The sequence below is a fragment of the Trichosurus vulpecula genome, chromosome 3 (assembly GCF_011100635.1).
Source record: "Trichosurus vulpecula isolate mTriVul1 chromosome 3, mTriVul1.pri, whole genome shotgun sequence".
NCBI lineage: Eukaryota > Metazoa > Chordata > Mammalia > Diprotodontia > Phalangeridae > Trichosurus > Trichosurus vulpecula.
This window is the reverse complement of record NC_050575.1, coordinates 393011424-393023436: the sequence shown is the minus strand read 5'-3', so window position 1 is coordinate 393023436 and position 12013 is coordinate 393011424. Positions and strand designations below refer to the sequence as shown.

Sequence of the window (12013 nt, the reverse complement as noted above, 5' to 3'; positions counted from 1 at the left end):
CATCTGTTCTAAAGGGATCACTTTTGCTTTTCAATAATTCAGGTGCAACTTTTTTTTGGGGGGGGGCTAGTTTTTGAAACTGAACTGAACTGAAGTTCTGATATACTCAAAGAAAACTGATCAAGAAATATAACACTGAATTTTTTTACCTTTTCTACTTAAAAATATGGGTATGGTTAAATTTTCCTTAAACCGCACTGCAGGGATTTAATTCTCTTATAAACAGGGTAAACACTTTACAAACCCCTTTCTTGGTACTTATAACTGCAGTGAGTTACAGGTATGGTATTATGTCAGAATTACATTAGCAGCACATATAAATTATAATTGGATCAAGATTGATAAAAATGAGAAATGGCTTATTTATAGTAATTTTATATAATATCCAAATGATAAAACATACATTTTACTCTCATCCCCAAAAGTTCAATAAAATATTTTATTTATATGACAAAGGAGAATAAAAACTTATGGAAAATGCTTTTCAGGCAATGTTTCTTAACAGAATTCCAAGGCAGTAGTTAAGAAACGGAGAAAAGACTAGTGGGAAATAAAGTAAGGGATAATACTAAACTATCAGTGTAAAGGTATACACTTTTTGGCAATGCTAAACAAAATTTTTTAAAGATGGCATTGTCAAAGTAAGAAAGGCACTTGAAAATAAGTATTTAATCTGGATTTATAAAATATTTTTTAAAGGCTTCCTGAATTATATCAGCGGTAGAATACCTGAACTGAACTATATCAATTAATGAAAACTAGCACGGAGTAGGAAAAAAAACAACTGGAGCTCAAGGGAAGGAGGCAGGTAAGACAGTGTTAATTGGATGAAGTCATAACTAAAGTAATTTTTGTTTTACTATCTTGATATTTTTACATTAAGAACATCACCTACCCATTTTGTTACTAAAATATTTCAAAATAATTATAGTTTTAATTCTTTTGAAACAAATAGGTGGAGGATGGACGCTACCTTACCCTACATTATATGGTACTGTCCTTACACAAAGATGACACTACTGACTCATTACCAGAGCACACATTTTCACTTTTTTCCCATTACTTGTGACGGTTATCTGTATCCTCTACTCAATCAATCCTCGCTGTGACAACAGTATACATCTATAAAGGTGCTTGTCCCAGAAAAGTGGTACAGTCTATAACAATAAAAAGAATGAAGATAACTGGCTCATAGTATATTAATTTGCCAATTAGCAAACATATTAGAAGAGAAAATTTCTCAATAAAACATAAACTTTTAAGATTCCATCTGTTGAATGTTTGGAAACATTCCTATTGAAAGTTGGATCTGTGCATTATTAAGGCAATATGCTATTCCAGTCTTTATTTCCAGATGTTTCTCAGGTTTCACTATTGTGAAAAAAAGCATATATTGTTTTAATGTCTCTTCTTAAACAATGTAATGTATTCAAAAAGTAAAACATAGAAAATTCAATTTCATTACTTCTTGATAACTAAAAATTATTAAAGTGTTTTAGCTTAAGCTTGGGCTAAAAATATTGTGAATCTTGGTAGTTTATTGGTAAAGGTAACTGTGACCCCTTATGTTAAAGATCAGAAATAAAAACAAATCTCCAGTCATTCTTTATACTTGCATCAAAGCATAATGGAATGAATAACCAGGGAAATGACACACACACAAAGACACACACACACACACACACGCAGATAAGCTCCAAGCATAAGTGTTCATTGCTGAAATTAAGAACATGTTGAATATAGCAATATGAAGGAAATATCATGTGGTTCACAGTATATTTAGGTCCTTCTGCCATGAAACAATTATGATCAATTGTTTCTTCTAAGGCTCTTTGCTGGCTCACTGAATGTCTCTTTCCCATCTGTAACAGTTGTTTGAAAGCAGCAGTATTAGCACAAACCAACCATTGAGCTTAACCCTTCATTCAAAATACAAATACTTTTTGTAACCAAATCACGTGTTCAGAATGTTGTACACTTAACATTGACCTAAAATAGATAATGTAAATTTAACAAAGTAAAAAATAAAGAAAAGTCACCATTAGTGAAATAACAGGAATATGGTAGCACAGTACAGCCCTTGAATGAACAATCTCCAAATTTATGAAACACATGAAAATTGGGTTTTCTTCCTCCACCCAAAACTGTGAATCAGTACAGTTCAGGTATAGGTACTGTTCTCAACAAGATATTGTAAAACAGAAAATTGGTCCCCGGTGACTTGGCACTGACAATCGACCATTTCCCAATAGTAAACGTCCTTCTAAACAAAGTAAATCAGTACACAAGCCAATCTTTTTGTAAGATGAAGTTATAACCACAGTGTTGTCAAATATTCCAGTCCTGGAATATGGTGAATAAATGGGTCTTATTGAAGCTTCTGGGTCATCACTGAGAAAATATTCTAGGAAAACACAGAAATAAACTGACCAAATGAATTTTATTTCTATGCCCCAATTATATAGCGGCTGGGTATGGTCACCCTGATACTACAATTGACATTCTATGCTCTGTTAGGGCTTTACATTTTGGAAGTGAAGCACTGGGTTACAGCTTATCTTTTTCATATCCTGAACTATATATTCTAGGGGAGTTTTCTCCACTTCAATGGAGAAGATAGGGAGGGAAAGAAAAAAAATTTTGGCTTAGAGAAATTAAAATGTAGCTCTGGGCATTATATGGTGAGGAAAATGTTCTTTATTAAAACTGTAATATAGTTTTAGTGTATTTATAAATAAAAGGCATAGAACAAGTAAGCCAATTAATAATAACAACAATAATAAAATATTAAATATATAGTGAGCAAAAGCTGATTGGCTCATTCTGGTGAAACACCGTATGACACAATTGCCAAAATTAGTTTCCTTACTCCAACACATTGCTGCAGAGTGACAAACACAGCAAACACAGTGAAGCTGCCATTAGCCCACTAATAACAATGCACTGCCTGATGGAATGGCCACAGATGAACAGGTCATTTCTGCTGCAAAAAGTACTTAAATACTTAATAAAGACATAACAAAACCCCCCTCACTGTTATCAGACGCCACGTTGTGGTAGAACATCAGACAAACTCACAAATTTACCACAAAAATGTGTGGCAAAAAGAATAGTTTATATATATGTATATATATATATATATATATAAATTTTTTTATATTTATGCCAATGTACTCACTCAGTACAAATAGCAAAATAGTATACCATTTCCTAAATACAAAATATAGCTTTCCAAAAAAATGAAACACACATTAGATATAAACCATCCAAAACTTGAACGATTGAAAACTGTATTCAAAATTAAATGACCCAGAGCAGGTCTCTTTCTGAAAAGTTCCCTTCATATCGGCAAGAAGCCTGTACTACTGAAAACGTAATTCAATGCCTCTCAATCAGAGAGAGAAGGAAGGAAGGGGGGAGGGAGGGAGGAAGGGGGAGAGAGAAAGAAAGGAAAAAGAAAGATGGGAGGGGAGAGAGGTAGAAAGGGTGAGCTAAGAGGATGGAGAGAGAGAGAAAGATATGCTTGTGAGAGAAGAAAGAAGGATATGGTAAAGACAGGGTAGAGAAAGCATACAAATAACAGAGAAAGACCATCACAAATAAGAAAAATCTAGTTATAAAAACAAAACCAACGCCACCACAATTCTACACAATTCAACTGAGTATACAAAGATAGAAAACATAATACAGTAAACGGAAAAGGTGAACAATTTACAGGCTATTCTTCTGTACTTAAAACAATAAAACAAAATGGAAACGACAAGAATACCAAAACCATTATACCAAGATTTAGAAGCTACACACACCAGTTTGGCTCTAAACTGCAGTAACAGCTTTCTACACGCCACAAGGTGAACAGGAAATAAGCATGTGGCCAGACAAGAGGTTGTAGTGAGAAGCAAACATTCCTCGGGTTGGTCAAAGCACCCAAACTCTATAACCAGCACTACACCTGCAAGTCCCGGAGTGTGTTCTTTTGCTCTTTACAGATATAACAAGTGAATTCTTCATTTTAAGTGAACAGTATGACCCTGTAAAGCCTAAGGCTTATGGGAACTATCAGGAAAGTGACCACTTCGAAATTGTAAAGCACTGAGGTGACAAGTATATGACAGTCACTGCAGCTCAGGGAGAAGTGGTATTTCAAGAAAACTTAGCTTCTGTTTCCCGTTGGAGGGAAAAATTTTTTTTGAAGACTTTACAACAGCACCGTTCATGGGAAAAAATGCATTGTCTTTCCTGGAGTCAATTCCTACCCCTTTCAATTTATGAAAGGGACCTTTTCTCATTCCCTGTGTTGCAGGACTTGCTAGATCACCTTGGGTCAAATGGGGTCTTATTTTCTTTAAGCTGCTAGAGGATCCTAAAGCCAGTAATGTATTCATAGTTGCTTGCAACCAAACTAAAAAGTGAAGAAAACAATCATGGACACATATAAAAAAGGAATGTTGGTCTAAGGCTGAGTTAGGTTAAATTCTGACCAAAGAATACAAATTAGATTACAAAGGACTTGAAACTTCAGCCATTTGAATTACTCCTACAGGACAGGATACTACAGAAAATATAAAAACAAAATTTACCATAAATTGTTGCCTTCATTTTTGTAGAACAAGATCATTACTACTCTATGCACAATTACAGGCTAACATCTTTGTACACAAACATAGAAATCAATGAACAACTCTCTGATGTGGAGCCTTAAAGCATTACAGCTCTTCCCAGTTCCATTACCAGAGCATCTGCTTACAGACACATCTGCCTTCTAGGAGTATTCTTACTACAGCTTGTCATTGGGTAAGCTCTTCAGGCTCTCTATGAAAACTAAAAACATGATTATTTTACTTTGACCAATAGCTGTGCTTTTTACTTGGACGATATTAGCTTCAGTTATGGGTATCCTTTTTCCAAAAATCTTAACAGAAAAGACGTGGGAGAAAAAAATAATGAACGAATAAAAGTAAAATGGCATTATGGGTTATTTTCTAATAGCAATAATGACCGGGTGGACTGGACTTGAATTCATACTGTACCTTATAGAGGCACTGTGCTTAGGAAGATAGCAACAATTTACCAAAACAGGAACACAAACATAAATTCTTAAGTCATTATTGCTATTAGGAATATGAAATATGATAATATTGTTGATTAATCATTGCAGCAAGTAGCAGAAATGTGCTCTTCTGCAGGGAGGGTAAAAATCTACATATTTACTCAAACATAGTTTTTTGGTGTAATTTTTTTTTTTATAGAGCAACTTAGTTCCATTCACTTTAGTACAAACGCAATCAGTCACAAGCTCCAAGGGCATCCTGGAACTGGGTTTTCCTTCACAGAATTTCTGTTAAAAAAAAAAAAGAAGAAGAATTAACTATAACCGGCTGAAAGGAAAATACACTGATAAGCTTAGAACTATAATTTATTACATTTCTTCTCCTATTTTTAGGATTTCCTGGAATTCGATATTCAATTTTTGTGAGATGTAGAAATGAAATCTGTTGGCAATTATCTGTTAGAAATAATAATCTTCCCAAGAATTCCACCTGGCCATGAGTGAATTTAGAAAAAAAAGATTGAGCTTCCTTCACCAGTAGCATAAGAAGAGTAATGAAAGTCTCTTCTGGCCTTCGAACTTCGTGGATTTTATATGAAGTACAAGGAAGGAGTTGTTCACCTATAGATATGCGAATAAGCAGGCACCCACATCCTAGTGAAGCATTAATCAACATTTCCAAGCCTTTCTAGTCCATTAGTTTTCCTGCCTTCCCCTACAAATATAAGATTTTCTGGCATATGACATTTTCTGTGGAAACAAAAGCTCGGTTCATTTCTTACATATCTAAACTATAGAGATAGTAAATTCTATTCATATCTCAGAAGTCTTGAGCCTTCTTAGCTTTAAGTGGCCAAAATTACCCCAAGATCCCAGGAATTTTAAAAAATGCTGCTGAAAGCATCCATCCTAGGTATGACTTATTCAAGTCATTAAATACATATCTAATTGATCCCTTTCAGCAGGAAACAAGACTAGTAAATCAAAATGCAACACTTACTCATATGCAGTTAAAATGAGCCAGTCAAGTTGTTTCCCTGGTTTTGCAATGAAACAAGCAAATCCATCTTTTCAATGTTCTGGTTGGTGTTTACAGATGATGACAGTGAAGAATTCTCCGGCATTTGCTGAGACAGAAGTGTTGTCACAGGTTGCTGACCTTCACTCTGGGGCTGACTTGGCTGACTTATAGCCATTAGCTGATCTGGCAATCCTGCTGGTCCAGGGGTTAAAAGCTGGCCACAGTCTACAGAGACATTTAAAATAAAACTGTCTAAATTCTGGAAAGCTACCCACGCAGCCAAGTGTTTTCTGTTACGTTTCTTCCCCTTCATGATATGTAACTCCCTCTCATAAGGTTCAATGATCAGATTTTCTTTTTTTGATTCTCAAATCTATGTGACTAATCCTACACTCTCTCCTGAGTTTCAGTCATCTTTAACTGCCTACTGTACATCTACAAGTAAATACACACACACACACACACACACACACACACACACACACACACACACACACAGAGTATTGGAGAATAAAACTCAGTATTATGTAGTCGAAAGAAAGCATATGACTGAAATAAGTCATTGATATTACAAAGACTCTCACGATGGAGAGCATTAGAAGGAGTCCTGAATTTGGAGTCAAGAGGGCTTGGTTCTTAATCCCATCTCTGGGCGTGACCCTTTGCAAGTCACCTCTAGATATGCTTTTGTTTCCTTATCTAAAAATGATTCTTTTAACTTTGGCTTTTTACTTGGACAATATTAGCTTCAGTTATGAGTATCCTTTTCCCAAAAACACTGGACTGGACTAGATGAGGAACCGCCCAATCTGTGTACCTATGAACGTTGGAATCCAATATCTGAAGTTTAAATCTATTTTATTTCAGATACTCCTAGTTAATAGATAGGAAAAACCAGTTGAACCTCAGTTAAATAGTAAGAAGACATTTTCAGCACAGCTATCATCAGCAAATATTGATTTAAGCATTTATTATGTGCCAGGTACTCTGCTAAGTACTGGGATACAAAGTTCCATACTCTCTTCTCCTTAAGGAGCTCACATTCTGTGTAGCTTCTTCCCAAATCTCTGTCTAGCTCTAAACTCTCTCCTGAATTCCAGTCATTTCTGTCTACTGTATTACTGTACTATGTACAACCAGATGCAACTCAAGTTTGCCATGTCCAAACCTAAATTCATTATTTTCCTCCTAAAATGTTTTTCTCCCTCCCATCCATCTTCCCTATTTTAGCTGCTAGTACACTCAACCCTGCATCACTCAGGTTTAAAACCACAGCCTCCTTCAATTCTTCCACTTTCCAATCAGGTGCAAGGCCTTACTGATTCTACCTCTTACATTTTCTCTCTACTCCAATTGTTACTACTCTAAATTTATTTATAAACCTAATTACTTCTTGCCTTGGCTATTCTAAGAATCTCCTAACTGGTTTCAATGATTCTAATTTCTCCCTTCCTCAAATCCATCTTTCACACAATAATCTTCTTAATATACTGCTCTTTCCATGCCACTCTCCTACTCAAAAACATTCTACGGCTTGCTTTTACTTAGAGAAGAACAATGCCATCTCTGGCAGGAATTTAAAGGTCTACAGCATCTGGATCCAAGCTATATTTTCTATTTTGGACTTAGGATTATGATAAAATAAGTTACCAACGTAAAGTACTTTGAAAATCTTAGTGTGTCATATAAATACTTTCTATTATTATCATTATTACGGTCATTTCACATCATCTCCCTTTGTGTACTTTCTGTCTCAGCTAACCTGCTGTTTCCTGCCTCTGCACTGGCAGAGATACTCCTCCATCCCTGAACTGCCTAAAAGTGGTACAGTGTACAGAGTGCTGACCCTGAAGTCAGAAAGATCAAGGTTCAAGTCCTGTTTCAGACACAAGTCACTTAATCTCTGTCTGTCCTCAGTTTCTTCTTCTATAAAATGGGGATGATGATGGCACCTATTGTCCAGGCCTGTTGGGAGGATAAAATGTAAGACAGAAGCTCCATATTGGAAAAGCCTCATCTTTGAGTCTCCGGCATCTAGCATTTTGCCCAGCAGAGAAGTGTAAGGTCAACAGTATGAGCAACTCTTGGGCTGGGAAGCTTCCTCCACCAATGGAGGTTAGCACCTTCGCTGCAACTTATCCGCTTAAAGAGCTGGTACTTGGAAACTGAGCAATTTAACCCATCCGCACGCTTTCACCCAGCAGGCGTTGTGCACACAGCCGACCTTTTGGCTGGCCAGGATCTTCAGTCTATTGCTATATCCCAGGGAAAAAGCTTGGGGGGGGGGGGGCGGTGCGGCTCGAAACTTACAGAGCTAAAAAAAAGTCAACTGACAATTACTAGGCCATTGTATCCAACACATGTGATGAGTAATAAAACACCACTAGAAACAGAACCACTTACTGTTCTGGATGCCAAATAAGAACATTCCTGAAGTCTGCTGAGATGAGCCAGGAGAATTCTGCAATTGGTTCATTGTACCTCCCGCTGTGTTGTGAAATAAACTAGTGGGCTGCGGAGGTGAAGCTGCAGCTCCCTGGATTCCCGGCATGTTGTTCTGAGGAGAGTAGAGGGGAGGCTGTTGGAGGTCTTGTTGATTCATACCGGTCTGCAAGGCAGACATGGAAGCTGAAGAGATGAAGAGTGTGACTTGCTGCTCTTGTGAACTGGGTGACCCTTGGACCAACTGAATCTGGGGAGAGGCGTGGAACAAAGGTGGCTGGGGAGGCTCGGCCTGGGTAGATCCTGGGGTCTGGAGGGAAGAAACTGCATTCTGGTTCTGAAACTGCATGGGCTGCTGTTCTTGATTCATTGTTGCCATGTTGTTTGGTGGGTGAAACATAGCCTGGTTCTGCTGCTCTTGGTTGGCTAAAGGATTCTGATTTGGGCTGAATATCATATTTGGTGGTGGTTGCTTTTGGGATGCCATTGTAGCCATGGTAGTCTGATTACTGAATAAGATATTCTGCGGCTGCTGCTGCTGCTGCTGTTGCTGCTGCTGCTGCTGCTGCTGCTCTTGGGATGAAGGGCTATTCTGCATGGCAACTATTGAATGCTGTGATTGGAAGATTGTCCCTTGTTGGTTCTGGGCCATCGAATTTGGTGGGAGAGCACCTAAAGATACTGAAGGCTGAAACAAACCCTGCTGGGAAGGTTGTGCCTGTTCTTGGGAAAGCATAGGTGACTGAATATGAGATATCTGTGTCTGCTGCTGAAAAGCAGCTTGTTGCTCAGTGTTTGGTGCCGGCTGAAGGGGAGAAATTGAGTTTTGTGTTGTAAAAAATGAGATCTGCTCTTCTTGAGACACCGTGTTATTCTGAAGTGTACTTATAGAACTCTGAGAAAGGAACAAGTTGGCTGGCTGCTGGTCTTGAGGAACAGAAGAACCCTGCAGCACAGCCATGGTGCCCTGGGAATGGAACATTGAAGGCTGCAGCTGCTCAGAGGATGAAGTGGAAGTCTGATTGTGGACAATGGGACTCGGGCTGTGAAAGAGAGAACTTGGGGTTTCCTGGGATATATTCTGAGCCTCACCAATAGGATTCTGTGGGTGAAAAAGCTGAGTTTGGGAATGAGAAGGCTGCTGTATAAAGCTTCCAGACTGAAGAGACAGTATCTCATTATTCTGCTGGAACAGACCATTACCCTGTGGTTGAGCACCACTGCTCTGAACAGCCATCATATTTTTGGAAGATGAAAAAAGGTTGACTTGAGGTTGGTTTTCTCCACTGTGCTGCATCTGCACCATGGTCTGAAATACATTATTTTGTATCTGTTTTACTTGTCCTCCCGCCTCTTCTCCATCTGTTGAATTTGAAGTCTGAAACATGGCAGGGCCAGGGGTCGCAACCTTCTGTGTTGTAGTCGTAGAAGTTTCATTCCCAGAAACTGCAGGAGAAGAGAAAAGTTCACACTGCATCTGCATGTCCTCACTGGTAGACAGCGCACTCATCATATGTGATGCTTGTTGGTAAACTGGGGACTGCTGGAGGTTCCCATTTGCAGAGGCAGTTGAAGAGAATAACTCTGACTGCATCTGGGCGGCCGCCTGGCAGATGCTCTGCTGCATCTCCATCACCATGGCGGCTGATGATTCCATCGCTTGCTGCTGCTGCTGCTGTTGCTGCTGCTGCTGCTGCTGCTGACTGGATAATGCATTCTCAGCTTGGGGATGGACATTTTCGGCTCTTCCAGTCATTAAATTTTCTGGCCTGCCATGGACAGCTGGTTCTGTTGAAGAAAACATTCCAGGGCTTACACTGTTTTGAATTTGACTGACCTGCTGAAAAATGTCAGCACTGAGTTGTTCTTGGACGTTCTCATTGCCATCTGAAGCAGAAAACAAAACTGAAGATAACTGCTGCTGGGCCTCGAGGACTTGCTGGACCAAATCCACATTTCCGCTGCTGCCACTGGTGGCAGTGGCTGTAAAACTTCCAGCTTGTAACTGCTGTATGGTATTCTGGAGCTGACTCACACTGTTGGGTGGTGAGAAAATGTTGGACGAAATCTGCTGCTGCAATGTCTGTGCTTGTTCTTGCAGGGGTGACGGCTGTTGTTGCTGTGCTGTCTCAGTCAGCTGGGACAGATTCACCACAGTGCCCTCAGACTGCAGCACCTCTCTCGACTGGGGTTCTCTGCTCTGAAACTGGGTTGCTTGCTGCAACAAGGCATCGCTACTGGACAGCTGGCCAGCAGCAGCACCTGCTGGAAAAGTCCCTGGCTGTGAAATGTCCTGTGTCTGAAGACTCGTCAGGGTCTCTGGGTTGTATACTTTAGACTGAATTTGCTGCTGCTTTTCATTTTCGGGAGGTAAGTGAGAAGAGGAAGAGGAAAATGATCCACTTCCCGATATGTTGGAGATATTTTCTAATGTTTGCTGAGTTGATCCAACTGTCTTTGTTGTCTAAAAAAAAAAATCCAAAACCATATGCTAATAATGACACACAAGTGAGCAGAAGTATGGAGTAAAGAAAGTTGTGCTGGCTCAATCTACGGGCATCCTGGTATTCTGAACACACAAAAAGAAACCCCAAACTAGAACTAAGGGCTGTCCTATTGGAGAATCACTAAACAAATTACGGTACATGAATGTAATATGGAAGATCATTGTGCCACAAAAGTGACAAAACAATTTTTTCAGAGAAAATGAGAAAGACGAAGTGATGCAGAGTAAAGTTAGTAGAACTAGGAGAACAATGTATACAATGACAACATTATAGGGAAAAAACCAATTTTGAAAGATTTTAGAACTCTGCTCAATAAAATGAGGAACCAGTTCAGAGGACTGAAAATGAAACACACCAACTACATGCTGCCAGAAAGGTAATACAGACTGCATATTAAGACACAGTTTTGTTCATGGCCAACAAGAAACTTTATTTTGCTGGTCTATGTATCTTCATACAAGAGTATTCTCTCCTTTGTATTGTTCAGTTAGGGGAGAGGAGTATGAACAAGAAAGAATAAATGCTGGCAAAAGAAATTTTTTTAAAAAAGGAATAAATTTGTCATTACCAACTCTAGCTAGAAAAACTAAAAATACTGTGCTTTCCACACTTTAGAGGTCAATGATGATACTCTGTGTACACCTATGAAAATAATCAAATGAGGAGGAAAAAAAGAACATTTTTAAAAGGTGACAATGGTAAAAGGTAAAAAAAAAATTTTTTAAAAGGTGTTGGGAAAACTAAACAGAATCATGGCCAAAATAATCAAATTCTGTGGTATGTAAATCAAGAACAGATCATTTAATATTTAAATGTTAATATCTATCACTAGTATTAAAGTCAGTGAAACAAAAAGAAAAACAAAGGGAAGAAAGGAAGCCTACAAAAGTGTAGAGGCCATGATGGGAGTATTGAACAAAGCTCTTACTAATACTCAACATGCTATTCTATTCTATCTTAATTCCTTCCTTGTTAAAAATTTATATTTGAAGT

General features: G+C 38.4%; 1 protein-coding gene across 2 annotated transcripts in view; it reads right to left on the bottom strand.

Annotated features, from left to right (window-relative positions):
• Positions 1-3490: 3490 nt before the first annotated feature.
• Positions 3491-12013, bottom strand: part of NFAT5 (nuclear factor of activated T cells 5) — a 136331-nt gene continuing 127808 nt past the window's right edge. For both annotated transcript variants that reach the window (XM_036751672.1, XM_036751671.1), the window contains 3 exons: positions 8475-10977; positions 6051-6296; positions 3491-5338 (listed from right to left, as the gene is read on the bottom strand). In XM_036751672.1, coding sequence (XP_036607567.1) covers positions 6061-6296; positions 8475-10977 — 2739 coding nt within the window. In that variant the 3' untranslated portion in view covers positions 3491-5338; positions 6051-6060. The remainder of the gene's footprint in view (positions 5339-6050; positions 6297-8474; positions 10978-12013) is intronic.